A 19912-nucleotide genomic window follows, 5' to 3' on the forward strand; every position below is an offset into this window, starting at 1 on the left:
TTTTTTTTTTTTTTTTTTTTTTTTTTTTTCCTTTTTGTCTTTTTTCGTGTCCAGCAACGGACCGCAACCCTCAGTGTCGCGCCCGTACCGGACCGGGACCGGCAACGGGATTGCAACCCTCGGTGCTGCGCCCGCCCCTCGCTCAGCCAGTGAGCGGGAACCGGTCTGTATGTGGGATCCGAACCCTCGTCGGGAGCGCCGCCGCACTCCCAAGCGGTGCACTGTAGCAGTGCGCCACCGGGCCGGCCCCCAGAGCCCTGATCTTAACCTCTGTGACAGAGTGTCTGTTCCCAAGGCCAGATGAACACCCTTTCCACCCTGCCCAGGGCTGAGGCCCTGGGGGTTTAGGTGACTCCCCTCACTTCCTGAGAGAATGACAGGCATGCCCCACCGTCCTTGGAGGAGGCTCTGTGCTTGTCCATTCAAATCCTGACTCAAGACTCTTTGAGGGGATCTGAATCTTGGTCTCAATAGGTGAAAATTATTTCTCTGGAGGACCTGCCTGAATCATGCCCAAGAAGGTGAAGCCCATCATGACCGCATCCCATGCCCACCAATCCTGCAGATGCCTGGAAGCATTTCCCACCTGCTCTACCTGATCAGCTTCCACCCATTAATAACATCTCATTCTTCTCTAGGACTTTTTCTCTATTTTGCCTTGCCTCCCCACACTTCCTTCCTGTTCTTATTTCTCTTTACAACACTGAGTATTTTTAACCTGAGGTTTCCACTCATCTCTTATTGTCTGATTGAGACTGGGCTGGGCGGGGTGCTGGCATGCTGGGAGGGCTAGGAGCGTCTGCCAGCCTCGGAGGCTACAGTTTGTGTCCCTCATTGCTGGGCCCACTGTTTGCCCCCACTCAATCTGTCTCTGTGGAGCTCTCCTTTCTCTGCTTCTAGAATAAACACCCTAAACTTGACCTGGGTTGAAGCTTTGGAAACTACATAGGGTTGGCAGGGAGCTGAACTCCCCCTATGTACTTCGCAGGTGATGCTGTGACGACTGCATGCAGATTAGGTGAAGATCAAGAAGCACCTTGAACCTCACACGTCCCTGGACCAGCCACCGGGGTCACTCCTTGGTCCACTTTTGTGATCTACATTCTGAGCATAGGTGCCCTTCGGAGGGATTAGGGGACTTTGGAGCTGCTGTTTCAAGGTCTGCACCAGTCTTTTGAGATGCAGCTCAGAGAGCTCCGCACTCCCTCCCTGCCCTACTCTTACACGTCCCTGAAGGTCTCTGCTTCAGTGTCCTCCTGCCTCAGCCCCCAGCGTGGCCCACCCACCATTCACCACTGTCCTTACCTGCTGGTCTTCAACCCCCATGTGTCTCATGCTTCTCTGCACCCCAGGTGCATAATAGAGAAACTTTTACTTGAAGCCCAAACAACTGCAAAGGGGAGATAACTGGGTGTTTAAGGTTTCGCAGTTGGTAGTGTTTGTTTTTTAATTTGGTTTCTGCACCCAGCTTTCTTAAAAAAGAAAACAGTGGCAACTAAACAGGTTGATATCAGAGATTTTTTAAAAAGCAACTGACAAGGACTCACTTGAGGCTGCCAGGCCCATGTCTAATGTTCTCTGAAATAATTGAGTCATAATGGTTGCCCGAGGCACAACAGTATCCCAGTGCACACTCTGAGTCACACTGCAAAGGATTAAATATGTTCAGCATTGTTTTTATGTTCATATATTTAAAATTCTAATACCTTTAAAACGGGCACCCCCTGTATAATGTATATAGCGACTCTTCAATTAGGGAACCGATTTTCCATGTGGTCTAGTGGCATTCAGGACTTGTTGACTACACAGAATATCTGCAGCTCTCATCTCTGGCCTCCACCCCAGCCACATCTCTGCTTCACACACTTATAACTGTCCTCGCCACTCCCTCTGGTTCAACTGTCCCCCCACCCCCGGTCTCAAACAGCAATGCTTTCTGGCCCCATCATGAGCTGAGGTTGCAGCCCTGTTTGCCACCCCTTTTAGAATTGATCATTGAGTCTACAAACATTTATTGAGCATCCCCCATAAACAGAGAGAGCTGTGCTGGGTGGGCACTGGCACAAGGCAGAAGAAAATATGCCGATGCTGCCTTCAGGGAGAAAATGCTCACAGCACAAATACTTACAGAGCTGCTTACTACAAGTGCGGAAGAACTCGATCTTAGAATCAAAGGGCCAAGTGGGACCCAGACAGGGTGGTATTAGAAAAATCTTCCCAAAGGGGAGAGATTTGAGCTCAACTTTCATTGTCAGTAAGGCTGTCCCAGCTGGGCACAGAGGTGCTTAGAGATGGGGAGCCCATCCTGGCAGTGAGACCAGAAATCCCCATCACCTCTACCAGGAAGTCGCCTTCTGAATCCTGGGCTGCTCTTTCCCCTCTGGGCTAACTGGTCGATAAGGACTGGGACCAGCCCCAGCAAGGAGGAAGTGGACTGGCTTCCTGTTTGTTTGTGAATCTCAGAGCAGCACGGTGCAGCCGTGAACACCGACCAAGCTGAGCAATGCTGCCGGCCTTGGCTAAGAGCCCCAGGGAACCTGTCCGCCAGCCCAGCAAACCCTCAACCGGCTGGGAGAGGCAAGGACTCCATACCAGGGTCATCCATGTTTGGGATGGCCAGCCTGGTAGCAGCCTGGTAGCAGCCTGGTAGCAGCTGTGACAGCTTGTCGGAAATAGGAGATAGAGGAGTGACAACTTCCCCCAAGAAGTCAAAGCCACACATTCATAATACAAAGCCACTGGGCAGCTCTAGGGGCTCAAGCATTGCTGTCTCCTCACCCCAAAGGTTGCTTCCTGGGACCTTAGGACCAACCCTGTTGCCTGTGAGAAAATCATGTGCAGAGATCACTGGGTCCTTTTAAGAACCAGGCAGTGCGCATTACAGCTTTGATTGCAGCATCCAAAGCCAACAACAAAACATCATAGATCTACATGAGAGAAAACAATGTAGCCATTAAAAAGAATGAGGTGGATTAGTATGTGCTACAGGGCGGAATGTCCAAGATATTTTAATAAGTGAAAACAGCAAGGTGCAGAACAGTGTGTAGGTACAGTGTGATTTACTTCTGTGCAAATAAGTACAACAGCTGAGGACATGTACATATAGACATAGAGATATATGTGCTGCTGAATGCATGACTTTTTTTTTTTCTGGAAGGAAATTTAAGTAAACTAACTGGTTATTTTGGAGGAGAAGAACTGTGGGAGAAAAGTGGTTGGAGGGCTTTCCCCTTTCATTATTTATCTTTCTGTACCATTTGCATGACATAGTGATGTATATATTTTTTAAAAATATTACCTGTGGGCAACAAGATTATGGTTCATCCTGTTTTATTCTTTATACTTCTCTGTATCATTTAAAATAAAAAGTATTGAACCAATAAGTGTTCTTTATAAGCCAGTTTAAAGGATCAGGCAGTGTTCATTTGCAAGGTGAAGCAGGGTAGAGCTAGGATCACTTATTCTCCAGGAAAACCAATGGAAGGAGATGGGAGAAATGCTCTGCTTTAAGATCTATACATCAGGGGCTGGCTAGTTAGCTCAGCTGGTTAGAACACAGCCTTCTAACACTAAAGTCACAGGTTTGGATCCCTGCACTAGCCAGCTGCCCCCACCCCGCCTCAAAAAAAAAAAAAATCTGTACATCAGGAATAGTGTACCCAAATCTACACTCCACTTTGTGGATTACTTACAGCAAACATTTGAGCCCTCTGGCTTCCTTCCAACTATTCCCTTTCCCTGCTTTTTTCCTATTTCAGAGCCTCATCATTTAACTTTTGGTCTGAGCCGAAAAATAAGGAAGACAAATCTGAAGGAAGAAGAAAAAACAATACAAAGCACTTTAATACTCACGACCCAATCACCTGTTGTTTGGACTAAGCCTCTTTAAAAAGGACCTGCATGTGATTCATCTTTTAGTCCCCTGCACACAGCAGGTACTCAATAATATTTGTTGGATGAATGAATGGACCAACTTGTGTATACGGCGCTTGTCCTTTTCAGGTGTGATCATTCATAAAAGCATCCATAAGATAGGTCAAGCCTCCCCCAAGTACTTATCAGCCTGTCAGATTTAATTTCGCCCCTCATGAGTGTTTTTGGAAATTGGAAGGAAACTCCCGGGGCCTCAGAAAGGGAATCCAGTTTTCCTTCTGTGTCATAATAATTAATTAACTACTGGGTAAACTCCCCAAACTGACCTCGGTCCACTAAAGCCTAAGTATCGAGCATCCTGGGAGCCTTCTTGGTTTGAGAAAGAGTTAAAGCAGAGCTGGATGGCAGACGCCCCCCTGGCAGACAGATGGGTAGCACCAGTTTGGCTGGTGGTTGGGGCAGAACAGTTGGTATATTTACTGTCACAGATGCCCGGGGGTTGTATATCAGGAAGTCATCTGCATAGGGTCACCTGGACCTATTTACTTATCCTCAGTGTTGGCGCTAACATTCTCCTAGTCCCTTCCCTAGGTTTTTCTGAACCACATGTACTTGTCACACAGCCTGGTACCTGCAGCAGCGGAGGTTGCTGCCATCTGGTGGAGAAGAGAGGCCACAGCCTTGCCTGGCTCCTGGTCTGAAACAGACTTGAGAGATGGAAGGACTTTCAAGAAGAGCTTCTAGGATAGCGGATTTCAAATTTTGCAGTCATAGAACCCTTCCTTCAAACAATAGTAGAATCTAAGGGGCTCATGTAAGACTGATGAACCTGCCACTAGTCTGGTTGTGAACATTTGCACATCATCTCATTTACTCTTCAGTAGCACTGCAATGTGGATATTCTTATCCTTAGTTTTTCGAGAGGGAAAAAGGCTGCTTGAAGTATTTACGTAACTTGTCCAAGGTCTCCCAAGCTAGTCTAGTCAATGGCAGAGTCAGACTCCAAACCTAAATCTTTCTAGTTCTAGAAGAACCCTTTACAGTAAACTGAGTTGTCTTCTGGAGTGAGAAGTCTGGGAATCCAGCCCAACTCAGAGTTGTATAGTGTCAGCAAGCATTGCTGCATGCAGGTCCCTGGTGTGAAGGGGCTTTCAAAAGAGAGGACATTGTCTTGCATTCCACCTGTTCCAGTCTAGCTGTGGATAAAAGTGTGCTCACAAAAGGAATGAAGAGGACACATACAGCCACCCACCATGAATGCACAGGAAGGATTTACATGTCAAGGTGCCTCAAACACTGGGACAGTCAGTAGCTGAGATATGGGATGGAGCAGCCCTAGACGGAGAGTCTGGAGAACTGGATTCCACTCCCACCCACACCCTGTGGGAGGTCAGGCAAGTGCAAATCAGCTTGGTGGAAAGGGTTCTCGAACTAGAAAGATTTGAGTTTGGAGTGTGACTCTGCCATTGACTAGACTAGCCTGGGAGACCTTGCATAAATTACTTAAACACTTCATGCAGCCTTTTTTTTTTTCTTCTCCAAAAATTAAGGATATGAATATTTCCATTGCTCTGTCACCCACACCCTGTGGGTGGTTGGGCAAGTCTCTTTGCCCTCCTCACTTGAAGGTAGGGGTTGTTCCTGAGGATCTGAAAGCTCCTTTTGCAGTTTTGTGCTGTTGTGGTCTTGGTAGGGGTGGAGTTAGACAGGAAAGGAGATCCAAAGAAAGTACGTGTTGAAGGCGATCTTGAGGCAGGCAGGGGTAGAGACACAGGAGAGGGTAAATGGCATTTCACACTGAGAGCTTGGCAAAAGCAACTGAGGAAAGAAGCAATTGTTAGCTAGAGAGAAATCTCCTCTGCTCTCGAATGCATGGTAAAGACTGGGTTTGGTGCAATCCACAATGAAGAGTACCTGTAGGTTCTTTGGGGGTCTCTGGCTGTCCAGGACAGACAAGGTCTTAGCCAAAAGACTCTTTGCCCAGAGGCCCGAGTTTCTGGGACTCATCAGAACACTGCGCTCCCTTCCTTGGCAGTAGCCACTCCTTGCTTTGGAGAGACAGTCCAGCAGCAAACACTCCCTGGAGGGCAGAGCATGGGAAAGAAGTGGTTTTACCCCAGACCTAGAGATCCTCAGACCTCTAGGCGACCTTAGGCCTTTTCTTCCTTCCTCATCCCTGTTTGCTACCCCCATTCTCATCTTTCACCATCTTAGAAACATGTGCAAGCCACGGACACCAGCAGGTATGATAAATCTGTGTGCCAGGGCCCTTATGTAACTTGGCTTCTCAGATCACCATAGCCTTGAACGCAATCAAGGACTTGGTGACAATTACACTGGTATCTGACTTAAAGCTCCCAGTTCCTTCTGATACCTGAAACTACCAAATTCCAGGGTTCTTCCTTTTCTTCTCCAAGGCTATCTAAGCTCCTAAGTCAGAGGTCAGCAAACTTCTGTGAAGGAAAAGATAGTAAATATTTTGGGCTTTGCGGGTCATACAGTCTCTTGTAACTATTCAGCTCTGCTGTCGTAGTGCAAAGGAGCATAGCTATGTTCCAACAAAATTTTACTTATGGACACTGAAGTTTGAATTTCCTGTCATTTTCATGTATCGTAAAATATTATTATCCTTTTGATTTTTTTCTAACCATTTAAAAGCGTCAAAACCATTCTTAGTTCCCGAGCTATACAAAAACAAGCAATGGGCTGTATTTGCCACCCTTGACTGAAGTGTTTGCAGCTCTTTCAGCCAAACTTAGATGGTCCAAGCCTTTCACTGATCTTGGCTTTTCTGGCTAATTCAGGTGGTTTGCCCAGCCTCCACGGATGACAACAGTTTTAAGCTCCCCCAAAGTAGCCCTGCCTTTTTGGCCTCGCTCTCTCTTCTGAAGTAGCTTGATTCGAGGGTGCTGGAGAGACACCCCTCCTCCCCATCCACCCGGCGTCATAGGCAAAGACGCTCTCTTCCAACTACAAACTGGTTTCCCCAGGCCCAGTACATTTCCATGTGCTCTCCCTTCCAGCTACGTGTGCCTGGCCTTGCCAAGGCACCGCAGCTCTGCCGGCCGGGGCAGGCCTCATCACTCCTTTTTTGTTCGATTCCCGATCCCAGAGTTGCTGCGGTTGCAGAGCTAATATCTCTTTTTTAAAGAGAGACTTTATGTATAAGGAAAGCTTGGAAGAGCTTAGCCAGAGGCGAATTCCTGGAGAAAGGAGATTTTTAAGCTGGGCTGGAGACAAGGGCAAGGATTGAAGGAGGGAGGAGAGAGAAGAGTGGTGTTCCAGACAAGCAGGCGAGTGTGCCATGGGCAGCGGCAGCAAGGGGACAGTCCATACACGATGCTGTGTGAAGCGACGGAGGGACGATTCTGAGAAACTGGTTGAGAGGGAGCGGCAGTAGTGGGTGGGTTGGCCTGCTGGACCCAGAGAACCCCGGTTCACAGTGTCTTGAGGTAAGTCAGTGTAAGGCATGGGAGGAGCTCTCATCTCTAACTCAGTCCTGTACCCTTGATGCTTCCTCCATTCATTCAACCAGCATCCAGTAACTCCCACAAGAGCCAGTTACGTTTGACTTGGGAAAGATCAGGGAGTGGTTGGGGGAAAGAAGAGGAAGGGGGATCCTGCCCTCTATAATTATAGAGTGGGAGAGGGGATACACACTCAGTCACACACGCACGCACGCACAACTGCAGTGCAATGAAGAGAGTGCCAAATGCCTCATAGGAACGTGGATAAGTTGTGCAGGCAAGGGACAGGTGAGGCACCAGGTAGGGGAAGGAGGGGACATCGGCAGAAGTTTTGTGGCAGAGAAAGAATTTGAGCTAGAACTCAAAGGATGGCGGCAGCTGGACCTGTGAAATGTGGGGAAAGGGCTGTCCAGGGTGAGGTGACAATGAGCAAGGAGGATGCAGTAAAAGTATGAGGGGGACAGGGGTGTCGACAGGAGCAAGGAACTCAGTCTGGTGCATGTTTTCAGTGGGGGTGTTATGGACAAAGTAGGTCTTGTAGCGTCCCTGCCACCTCCCCTCCCTCTCACTTAATGCCAGTAGCCACTGCCCTTTTCCACTTGCATTTTCAAACATCACTCCTGACCCTGGGAGAACCACTAGGTAGGTCTGTGAGGTAAGTAGTTAAACAATTAGTTAGGCTAGAAAGGGGTAGCCAGCCCACAGAGAGCCTCGAATACCAGGATAAGACATTTGCACTTTACTAAGCGAGCAAGGAGTAGCCCTGAAGGTTCTTCAGGAGGGGGGAGATGAGATCTGCTTTAGAAAAATGAAGTCTGAAGCACCATGCAGGATGAACAGAAGACCTAGGAAATGCAGGAAATCAGTTACAGCCTCCTGCGCCTTTCTCACTCGGGTTATTTTCAATCAGGGTGGGCTGCTTTGCGCATGATGATTGGCAGGTAGCAAAGGTCAAGGGGAGGTCCTAACTGAACATCCCTCTGCAGATTGCTGGAATATCCCATTAGAATAAGATTTGCTAAGTCAGAATTTGACTAATATTCCATTGTCTTTCTCTGTCTTTCAAATAAACCAGCCAGAGTCCTCCGGAGTCCCCATCAGTCCACACCGGCAGAAGTTGTGTAAAACTAGCAGAAGTCAGGAAAATGGCAACCCTTTGAGGGTTTTTCTCTCCTCTCTCCATCCAGCGTCCACTGCCTTCTCAGCAAGCAACCGTTCCAAGCCCAAACAAGGGAACTATTCAGGAGAGAGGGAGGAAGATACTTCCTGCTCTACCTCTTCCCTGGCCAGGACAGGACATGGCTTTTGATCCGAGGCCCCCAAGAATCCTGAGCTGATAAAGACCCATTGTGGCAGCTTCTGGAGAAACCCAGAGGCCATAAGGGGGCTTTGGGCCTAAGAAGCCAGTTAATAGCCCTTGAACATTTGTGAAAAGAATTACTTGGCAGCGGAAGTCAACACAGAACGAGGCCCCTGGGCTGCCACTGGGATGTGCCTCTGCCATCCATGACAGGGAGACTGATGGCAAAGCCGGCAGGAAGCCTGGCCTGCCTGACACTGAAAGGGCTGACTCGAAGGCAGAAGGAACCCAGAAGCTGAGTGAGGCAGCTCTGCAGCTCAGGGCTCCCCTACAGACAGACACCTGGAGTATGAAACCCAATCTCCAACCAAATGCAGGAAACAGCAACTGCTCTTTTAAAAAGGCCTGGGGAAGACAGAGGAGCCTCCTGCCCCAACCTGTCCCCACCCCCCCATCCCCCCCCAAAGGGTGTCCAAAGCAATAAATGGCAGGAAAAGAGGAAGGCTGCAGAGTGGAGGCTGGTCTGGAACTTATTTAGGAATTATGCTGTTTCTGCCCCAGTCTTTAATGTGCTTGGAGTCCAGGCACCTCATAATTTGCAGGCCTCACCATTCTTACAGCGAAAAAAGAGAGATCCTGAGGCCTGAGATAAATGATGCTGGTGGATGTGGCCGGAAGATGGGCTAGATGGGGAGTTTCAAGAGTATCATGCAGAATGAGGCTCTGGTGGGAGACTGGAGGTTCAGCAGAGGGGCGGGAGCCCATCACACACTGCTGTCTGCCCTGGGGAGGAGGGGAAGGGACCAGATTCCTGCCAAGAGGCCCTGGGAGGGGTACGCGGTATATGAATTGGGAGAACTCAATCCCCAAATCTGTGCATCAGGTCCCCCTCTTTCCCAGCTGACAGCTGGCCTTGTGACTCTGGGACAGGAAATGCAGAATCCAGGTCATAGATCGGCCTGCAGAGTCTTCTTAAAGACCCCTCTCCGTGGCCAGGTGGTGAGCCCAGGATTAAATTGAGGGCAGAGGTTAAAGCACAGTCAATGCTGCATGCTCACTGCACGTTGTTTCTGCTTTGTTCCTAAAAGGATTTGAGGTGAGTGACTGGAATCCTAGATTTACTTTCCTTCTTCATGATCCAAAATGTATTAACTAGGGACTCCTCAAATGCCAAAGCTTTTCCAGTTTCCACATCTGTCATAGCAAGGCCAAACAAACAATATAAACCCACTGCAGAGCACCCCAAGCCATTTAATGCATATAGAAATTAAATCAGAGGGCACTGATATTGGATGTGTGTATTCTATGTCAAGCACTTCCCTCCCCCATCAGGGGACAGTGTTGCTGAGAGTTGGTGTGCGGGCCTACAACTCCCAGTTAGTAGTGATACCAAAATACAGAGGAAGGTTAATTAACTCACCCAGCCTCCTCTTACAAACTCACCTCATCACAAATCTCACCTGATGCCAGTGAGATTCATTTCAGATTGGGGATGGATCTGGAACACAGCGCAAAGCATTTTCTGCCTTGCTGGAGATCCTGTCCCAGCTAGTGATACAAATATGTGCACACAAAAACAGCTAGAACATTCTGTTCTGATCCCATGGCTCCCACAAAAACAAACAAACAAACCCATGACTGAGCTGGAAGGTCTGGGTGTCATTTATTGACAGCAGTTTACACACATTTATTTTCTTCCCATGGTTGTTTCCTTCAGAGCACAGGCACAGAGCCCTCGAGAAGGGCAGTCTCTGAATGAGGGAGCCAGGAACGCAGGATGCACACATCTCTGGCAGGCATGTCCAGCCTCTGCAGGATGCAGTCCTTCAAGCTGGAATTCCATTGCGTATTTGAAAGGGACCAAGGTTGGGGGTGGAGAGGAAGTATTCAACAGGACTCACATCTCGGTCCAGGCCTCCACTCTCACCATCCAAGTCCATCCCAGTTTCAGGACCCTGGGGGGTAGCAAAATCAAGCCCACCCACCTCAACAGGGGCAGATTCTTTAAACCATGCCCTGCTCACACACACCTGCTTCCGCTGGTCGCAAAGTTAAAGAGAATCAGTGTTATGGTAAAAGACAGACTACTTCCTCTCTGACCTTCCCCAGCACCTCTCTTCAGCTGTCTGTGCAGAAACCACTGGAAAAAAGGAGGCCTGCCTTCTCAGTTCAGCTGTATGCACCATCATCCTCAAATCTTCAATAAACGACAGGATAAAGGTGACATGTTTACTCAGGCTGACAACCGTGCTCCTGCTTTCCTTCTTCCAGTTGTCAGTGTTTAGGATGGAGCTCCAGCAGGCCCCAAAGTGGGACCCAAAGCTGCTGGTGTAGGCACTTTGCAAATTTTGGTAGGAAGGTGGATAAAAAAGTGGATAGATGTGAGATGGATGTGAGAAGAATGAAAGAGCTTCATCTGATAAGAGCAATTAGAGATCTGAAGTGATTTTAATTTTATTTCCTTCACCTTAAGCCAATCATGAAATTTCACAGTGATTTTGGGGTGGGGGCAGAAGGAAGGCGGTGTGAGGAATTGTCGGGGCTGCGGCCCAGTTGGCCTGAGGAGGTGCTGGGAGGACAGGCCCTCACTGGGGCAGCTGGAGGAGCACGGACTGCCCCGCAGGTAGGTAGGTGATGTTCCGAGAGCGCGAGAGCTGGTATGCGATGTCCTCTGCAGCTTCCAGCTTGCGCAGCTCAATCAGGCCGTCACCTGCGGTGGCCAGGGAGTTGGCAATCAGCTCAGCTGCCTTGGAGTCGCCCTCGGCAGAGATGATGGCTGCCTTCTTCTGCTGTTCAGCCTGAAAGAGTGGAGGTGGACAGAGACTAAGACCAAAGCTCAGGGCACAAGATGTCAGGCTGTAGCCAGGAAAGGACAAGGTTAGGCACCTGCACTGGTTCCTGAAGGCATGCTGGGAATTTACCTCCTCCCCCAATGGGGCCAACAAGCACACTGACCACCCAATCCTACTCTTTCCTTTAATGCCCACTTCTCATCATTGTCAGGATACACTTCTGTTGGATGTATAAGCATCTGTCTTATTTCAAAGTCTTCATTAATATTAACTGCAATTGAGTCCAGCCACCCTACTCTGAGCCAGAAGGATTCAAGGCCAAGGAAAACAGGCAAAAGAGAAAGATGGAATCAATCCTCAGGTGCATCTTTCCCTCCAGTCCCAAGTCAAAACAACTTTCATCAAAACCAGTGTAGTTAAGGAAGAGTAGCATGCATTTGACTCTCCCTAGAGCTGCCTGTGAACCAGGCTGGTTCCTGACCAGGAACCCAGGCACTCAGAATGAGCTCTCCTAGGCTTACCCTACAATTATCAATATGATGACATCTATCTGCAATGCGTGACCTTCAGAAGTGTGGGAAGAATACAGTATCAAGCCTCTCTGAAATTAATATGATTTTGAAATTGCTAGGCTGTGTGTGTTTGCTCAGTAAATGTTTATTGTACACCTAGTACTACCAAGCACAGTGCTAGACTTGTTATAGGCTCTGGAAATATGGCAGATGCAAAGAAAAACAAGCCCCTGCCAACACAAAGTTCTCCACAATTAAATCTGTCCCTCTTCCCTGATTCTAAGGACTAAGGTGTCTTGGATCAGAATTACTGGTGGTGGGGTGCAGGGGATAGCAAGAAATAAATACACCTTTGCAAATAGCAGGAAAACCAGGCTGCTGTGCAAATACATTGTGTCCCACCACACTCTTCAACACATCTGGGTAGTTTTAGTGCTAGCAAGGAACCCAGTGAGGATAGCACATCTGGTGCAACGTTTGATCTTTTTTGCTGTCAGCTTTTACTATGTAACCATGGTTAAAAATGACTTCCCAGTGAAGCTGAAAATACTCCAGGAGAAATATTTTTATTTGTATGAGTGTTTTTGATCTTAGGGAAGTGGAAAAAAAAATTACACTTCAGTGATTTAGCAACATAACTTCACATATCTGACTAGCCCCCAAAGAGTCTGGAACCAATTGCAGGAGTACAGTTCCTTCAATCCCCTTCCGATTATCCCAGAAGAAGAGATGACAGATGATGAATTTCCAGCCCACCCAGCAAATGGGGAAGCTGAGCACAGGAGAAAGGGAAAAGAGAGGCTCCTGACATCTGGTTGAACACTCACCTTTTCCACCACAAATCTGGCCCTCTCTGCTTCCTGCTGAGCCACCTGTTTGGCTTCCACTGCTTCTGTGAACTCCTTCCCGAAGGTCAGATGTGTCTAAGGGGAGAGAGCGAGCACAAGACGAGGCAGAGTGATTGCTTAGACAGCGCTGCTGGACGGCCTCCACAGCCGCTGCAAGGAAGAGGGCAGGAATGGCTCTAGCAGCTGGAGGTATCCACGAGGCCAGAATACCCTTCTACCTCCACATCCTCGTCCAAACCGAGTTTACACCCCCCAATCCTTGGCTGCCCCAACTGCTCCTATACATCGTTCTTTCACGCTCAGTGCGGTGGTCTCATGGAAAATAGCCCCTGGGGCTTTTGATGTGGCTCATGGGCACCAGAAGGCACCTACTCAATCGACCACCTCCCTAAAGGAAGAGACCTGTGGGGTTTAGGACCCCCATTACTGCCTAGTACTCTTCCAAGGTCCTTTGATGCCCTGTTCAAAGGGCCATGGGAGACCAGATGGAAAACTGAGCCCCTGAGAGTGGGGGATGCTGCTGGTTCTCAGGGATTCAAGAGCCTGATGCTCTCTGCTTATGGATTAACCATCCACTTCTTTCTCACAGAAACTCCACCACTAAACAGGAAAGGGACGAGAGAGGGTGGAACGCAAATCATGGTATTCCTGATGTGTGAGTGGTTCTGGTAAAAGGTTTAAAGGAAAGAGAAGGCAGGTAAAGCCATTGGTCCAACTCCACCACTAAACAGGAAAGGGACGAGAGAGGGTGGAACGCAAATCATGGTATTCCCGATGTGTGAGTGGTTCTGGTAAAAGGTTTAAAGGAAAGAGAAGGCAGGTAAAGCCATTGGTCAGGGTGAAGGTTTAAAAGTCTGATTATGCACAGACCTCCCCATATCACATAAATAACCAAGACTTGGCTGTAGCTACTGTCTCTAAAGATAGTACAAACAAGGGGAACCCATCTCAGAACTCCTCATGTTTAGCTTAGAGCAACTTACTTATTCAACCAACTTTTTATTGAAAAAGAAATAAAGGGAAGAGCATTGGTTTCACTATCAAATTCTGTTTCTTTCATTTCCTCCTCCCTACTCCAACCTCTGCCTTTTTAGAAGATATAAGCAGCCCCAATGTTCTCCTGAAGAGTAAACCCTGGTCCCACAGTCTTCCAGCAGCTGTTCTACTTTGCCTGATCCATTTCTGGACTCTTGTTCAAAGTTTGGGTAAAAAAAATATAATCTTGAGATATGAAAAATGAAATGTATAATTAAGGAATAAAAATTCTTTCTAAAAGAGCCAGCTGAGGGCAGCAAATTCCCCACGAAATCTAATTTTCTTCTCACACTTCTTAGATACGGTTTCCTGTGGTCGGATGATTTCATCTGCCTTCCAGGCCTTGCAAGAATGTTGGGGGAAACTGAACTAGAACACAGATATAAAACACTGTCAAATGGGTAACAGATGTAAGAGGTTATCAGACTCATGTATGGTCCCGATCGACCTTCTCATTACTCAGCCCAATCAAAGGACCCAGGGAGGGAATTATACCTTCCCCTGGACAATTCAGGCCTGCTCGGAGCTAAAGCACCATCACAGCTTGCTCGCACTCATCAACAGTATGGGCCAAGTGCCCATGAGGTAAAGTCCTGAACCAGACACCAAGAGGTGGGAAACGTATTAACACGTAATAGTCCCTGGTCTCTGGAGGTTCCTTTCAACAGTTTTGGAAGTAGATACATCACGTATCCTTAGAACAATAACAAAACAAAACAAAAGAAATCCCAAAGAGGAGGAAGCTCAGAAGTAGGCTTTTAAGTTAAAGTTAATGTTTCTCCATTACCCCCCACCCCACCTTTTATTTCCTCTTTTGTAGCAGGCAAGCCAGACCTCTCACAGGAGGCTGCTTCTCCTTTCCGGCTAGAAGCAACAGAAAAAGATTTACCAATTATCCTTCCCCCTCTTCTCTGCCCAACAAATTTCTCCTTCTTCAAGTCTCAGCTCGGACATCAGTTTCTTACAGGAGCCTTTCCAGCACCCGTGACAGCTAGCTGCTCTCTTCTGTGCTCCCCTACACACCATATGACCTGACCCTGGTCCTCCCCCCACTCTACTATAATTGCTTGTTCACATGTCTATCTTCCTAGCCAGACTGAGCTCCTTAACGGCTCCTGTTTTCGTCATCTTTGAACTCCCTCCATCCTTCAGCCCAGCACAAAGCCTGCACAATCCCAGTAAGGAAACATCTGCTGGGGAATAGCACAGAAGGCATTGAGTGTTATCAAGATAATAAACCAATACCAATGTGACCCTCTCCTCTTTATGTGCATAAATGTCACTGCTGAACCACATCTGCTATTCCATTTACTGCCTGTGTTCCTCTATGGGTAGGATGGGAGAGGACAGTGATGACAATTCATTTCAGGCTCTGACTGGAAGTCCAGTGGAGTGTCACAGATGCCAGGAGAATGCTCTCAGGGCTCAGCCTGCAAGATGACGTGAGGTCTGCACTGCTGCATCACAGGCCACAGAAAGCAAGGCAGAGGGTAAGTCAGCTACTATGGCAGACAGACAGCTAGAGACTGGTTTATATAGTCACTCTGGAGAACAACAGCTGATGGGAAGGGTCAACCAGGGAGCAAAAGGCACATTTATATTTCTTTAAAATTAGATCACTGTGTAACTCTTAAGATATAGCCTTGTATATTTCTCTAAGCTTGTACTTATTGCTGTCTGTGTGTGTACCTTAAGTATCTATTTCTATGAATCCATATAAAGCTCTCCAGGGCAAATATGCTAGGAATTCTTATGATGTAAAGTCCAATCTCTTTTGGATCCTGGTGTCCCACAGATGCTTCTGGACCTAATGAAAGAGCACAGTACCACTTCCACACTCCCTACTTTACCTGATCCACAGGTAAGACTCACCTTTGCTCCCAGTAATGACTGGAATGTTACGTGGTCGAGAGCGGCAGTCAAAGATAATTGGCTTCTGTACCCAAGGGATGAGAAAATGAGTTCCTTCCCCTACCACAATGTCCTGCACTCCACGGAACCGGTCAAAGATGACAGCTCTGTGCCCAGCATCCACTAGGAAGGAAGGATAATGACGGGTCAGAAAACCCCTCTTTCCCTTTACCCCAAAGTATCATGTCTTTGAAAGATCCCTGGTGCTTTCTGTTCATTTATTAAGTCTCCCCTCTCCTGCTCTGTCTTCCCAAACTTCTGGTCTCTAGAGGCTTCTAAAGAGCTACAAAACTAAGCAATCACTTCCTAGCCCACATTTCTCTCTAAGGACTTTGGTACAAGATCTGTTCCTTACAGCATCCTTTCTCCTTGGCTTTCTGATTAACCATCCCATCCCCAAACTCTCACCAACACATTCCCAGGAATCGCTTCCCAAAACTTCTAAAACTTGCTAAGGTCTTCACTGTTACCACAAGTCCATCCTGGCTCCAATTCAACCCAGTGATCCCAGAAACAGCACCCTCACTACGGGAATCCTAAAATTTATAAGGTCCCACTCTTTCTTTCTAATAACTCTGTTTCTCTAAAGTTTTAAGGGGTTACAGAGCTGTCGTGTTGACTCAGAGAGACATTCAGGAATGGCAACTACTGTTTAGTTATACAGGTGGAGGCCAAAAGGATCACAGTATAAAGACGTGCCATAAACGTATTAAGATTTGTACCGTGGCCAGAAATTAATAATAATAATAAAAATAATAATAATGATGATGATGATGATAAATAAAAAATAACTATTATTAAAAAAAAAAAAGATGTGACATATACGCCAAGCAGCCTTCTCTAATCAGTTACTGTTTCTGCCTCTCTGAACCTCCTTACAGTTAGTCAAAATATCTTCACTCTGAAAGTAATCCTCCTTTTGTCAGCCAGGTAGGTGAATCGACTGCTGCTCTCCAGCACTGAAAGTTACAGAATGATAGACGCCAAGCAGCCTTCTCTAATCAGTTACTGTTTCTGCCTCTCTGAACCTCCTTACAGTTAGTCAAAATATCTTCACTCTGAAAGTAATCCTCCTCTTGTCAGCCAGGTAGGTGAATCGACTGCTGCTCTCCAGCACTGAAAGTTACAGAATGATAGAGTTGGAGGGGATCTTGGAGATAAACTAGTTCAATCCCACTGCTCGACCAACGAGGAAGCTAAGACCTAGAGAGTGGGAAGCAACTTGCCTAAGGCCACACAGTAAAGTGGAAGAAGAGCCGCTTAAACTCCTGCCATGCTGTTAAAACCTGGGCCACGCACCTCGAAGATATCTTCTCTGGAACTACACGACTTCAGTAGAGCAAAAGCTCCTGCTCAGTACAAGATTACCCAAACAGGTCTAAAGTCTTTGCTGAGTTGCTCCACACACAAGCAGAAGAGAACAAATGAGATCTCCATTTAAGCAAGCTGGTAAAATCCTGACACTCTGCTGCATTTGGGTGGTGCAGCATCACTTCGAATTGACAAGAGCAGCTGCAAACATTCATCCAGCAATTGGGCTGGAAGGCTCTTTTTGAATAAAGGCTCTGTGAGAACCTTTGACTAAAGGAACAGGTGCTCTAGTCACAATGCATCCCATATGACGTGGGATGGCAGTAGATGAGCCCTCTTCGTCACAAACAGCAGCTACTATCAGGAGTGTCATCTGGGCTGTGTAAACCAACAGAAATCTTCCAGCAAAAAGTGGTGACCCAGCACACCTCAGGGCCTCACCATTATATAAGGCAGAGTTCACCACGCCTCCTGCAACAGCTAAGGCCAGGCCAAACTTGCCGATGGACTCAAACACTTTGGCAGCCATGTTTCCTTCTGCTGGACCCACTTACACCTAAGGGGTAAAAACAAAACAAAATAAAACAACTTGACCCCAGATCCTGAGAAAGCCCTCTATGAGGCACAGCATTCACTTTTCAAGCTGGCTGTTTTCCCCCAACTCCCGCAGACTCTAAATCATCGACTGAAGGGCATCTAATATACAACACTGTGCAGCTTGTGAAGTACAGAATCAATTCCTCTGCTTTTTTCTTTTTCAGTTTCTTTTTCAACTATTTAAAGAAGTGGGTCTGGAGCACCTGGTTCAATAATAGGAACAAGGCATGGGTTTGATATCCACAGAGAACTCAGCAGCACACTAAACCACTCTCCCACTTCCTGGACAAGTAGGCCCCAAGGGAAAGGCAGTGGTTGGTTCTGTGCAATTTTAGTTTGAGCAAATAATTCAAAGAATGTGCTACATGGTGACGCCAACACCAAAAACAACAGTAACAGTTAACACTTATATCAGGCAGTCTTCTAAGAGCAATTTAATCCTCATAATTGCCCTATGAAGTAATTATTACAGATGAGGAAACTGAGGCACACGGAGAGGTTATGTGAGGAGCCCAAGCTCACACAGTTATTAGGTGGCAGAACCAGAAGCAGTACCTAGAGGCCTAATGCTGGAAGGCAGAGCTAAACTCCTCACCATACTGCTTCTGAACATCATGTAATAACGATGACCTGTTATTATGGAAGCAAGGGCTGGATGACATTCTGGAACCAAGATAACAGAAGAACCAACTTGGCAGAAAGGCTCTAAACAGCGGCACGGTGAGGGAGAGCTCGGGAAGAATCGGGAGGGTGGGGTTCGGGAGCACAGCTGCCCTAACCAGAAACCAGGCCAGCATGTAACTTTTTAATGCCCCGCCCCAACGTCGTCCGTTTCAATCGCAAGTCCTCCCTTCCTCCCTCCTTCCCAGCGCTCAACCCAAGACTACCTTAATCTCTCCACTTGCATTTAAGTTCTCCTTCTCTGAGTCCAGGACACCCAGTCTTTTCCATTTCTAATAGCTTCTGGATTATTCCTCACCCTGCCCCCCCCACACACACCTCCTTTTCTCTGCTCAACCTCTGGCTTGTCCGCGATCAGCTCCTTTTCCCTCCCCCACGAGGCGGACCCACACACGCACCCCGCGCGCCTACAATGAGTATGGGAAGGCAGAGAAGAATTGCAAAGCTACCCAAATACAGGCCCTGGCGTCCCCCACCATACTCACCTGATTCCACTCTGACCTCCACATGAATTCCCCAGCCACACATACTGAGCGTGCGCCGGGTAGCTCCCTCCTCTTCCCCGCCCTCTTTCTAAGATCCGCGCCTCCGATTGGTGGGGAGGAGCGCTGTGAATTCTGGGAAGAGTAGTTTGCAGCGTTACGCTACTTCCGCGACCCTTCTCAGTTGAACTACGATTCCCAAAAGGCCGTGCAGCAGCTGGCCTATGCAGGAAAACCTTTCCTCTTTGGCCATAACCCCTGAGGTGTTGCCGCAAAGCCTTTTGGGGCTGTAGTTCCTTGGGGATAAATGCACGTGCCTGTTTGTACTAGTGCTAGAGACTGCCGGGAGTTGATCCCTAGGGTCCTGGGAAGGAGAGGCTGGGCCTCCCGCTGGTGGCACACATAGTTAGGGACAAATTCATGGTGAGAGATCCAGGATGTCTGGGCACCTTGGAGGAAGTTGTGGTGAGATAACTTGTGGCCCGAGAGTCCTTGAGGGAAGTTGAGGACGCCTGCTGTTTGAAGTCCTATCTGGAAACGTCCTCAGAGTCGTGAGACATGGATTGTCAGAGCCAGAGAGAACCTTAGAAACCATCTGGACTAGAACACTGAGACTGATAGAGAAGAAGGGATTCATTCAGGGTCATGCACCAAGTGAGCGTAGAGGCTTGGCTTAGATTCCAGGTCCCCTGGACACAATTTTTAAAAACCATTTGATTTGGGAAAGTTGTAGGAACAAAATACAAAGAACACATGTGTACCATTTACTCGGATTCACTTATTGTTAACACTTTGCTCCATTTGCTTTATCATTTGTTTCCTCCCTCTCCCTTCTCCTCCCCCTTCTTCTCCCCCTCTCGCTTTCTCTCCTCTTTCTTTCTCTGTATTTTCTAAGAATAAGGAATCCTCTTGAGTAAATGTAATCCTTCCTCTGCATTCCAATTTGTAAATTGACCTAATAATGAACTTATAGCATCCCCCGAATATAGAATGCAGTCTAAGATGAAGTACTGTATTTATATCTAATGTCTCTTTAGTCTCCTTTAATCCGAAAAATTTCCTCAGCCTTCTTTTGTCTTTTATTACATTAAAAAAAAAAAAAA

The 19912-nt window shown here is 47.5% G+C and overlaps 2 protein-coding genes across 2 annotated transcripts in view; both read right to left on the reverse strand.

The window, feature by feature from the left end:
- Positions 1–10279: 10279 nt before the first annotated feature.
- Positions 10280–19912, reverse strand: part of PHB (prohibitin) — an 18377-nt gene continuing 8744 nt past the window's right edge. The window contains exons 6-7 of the mRNA XM_008578381.1: positions 12772–12867; positions 10280–11438 (exon numbers count right to left, since the gene is read on the reverse strand). Coding sequence (XP_008576603.1) covers positions 11226–11438; positions 12772–12867 — 309 coding nt within the window. The 3' untranslated portion in view covers positions 10280–11225. The remainder of the gene's footprint in view (positions 11439–12771; positions 12868–19912) is intronic.
- On the reverse strand, positions 12910–18883 carry LOC103595073 (prohibitin-like). Its single transcript, XM_008578382.1, has 5 exons — positions 18813–18883; positions 17491–17605; positions 15700–15861; positions 14669–14691; positions 12910–12942 (listed from the first exon to the last, which is right to left on the reverse strand). The coding sequence occupies exons 2-5, from the start codon at positions 17576–17578 to the stop codon at positions 12910–12912; spliced, it is 306 nt and encodes a 101-aa protein (XP_008576604.1). The 5' UTR covers positions 17579–17605; positions 18813–18883.

This window comes from Galeopterus variegatus, unplaced genomic scaffold, assembly GCF_000696425.1.
Source record: "Galeopterus variegatus unplaced genomic scaffold, G_variegatus-3.0.2 Scaffold1672, whole genome shotgun sequence".
Lineage (NCBI taxonomy): Eukaryota > Metazoa > Chordata > Mammalia > Dermoptera > Cynocephalidae > Galeopterus > Galeopterus variegatus.

What these genes read in the sequence shown, in the direction of transcription:
- LOC103595073 (XM_008578382.1), bottom strand. Translation starts at nt 17,578, where the DNA reads ATGGCTGCCAAAGTGTTTGAGTCCATCGGCAAGTTTGGCCTGGCCTTA. An exon ending in AGTCATTACTGGGAGCAAAG is followed by an intron (nt 14,692 to 15,699) that starts GTGAGTCTTACC and finishes TGTTGCTTCTAG; the next exon opens with CCGGAAAGGAGAAGCAGCCT. An exon ending in GAAAGGAGAAGCAGCCTCCT is followed by an intron (nt 12,943 to 14,668) that starts GTGAGAGGTCTG and finishes TCTTCCTTGCAG; the next exon opens with CGGCTGTGGAGGCCGTCCAG.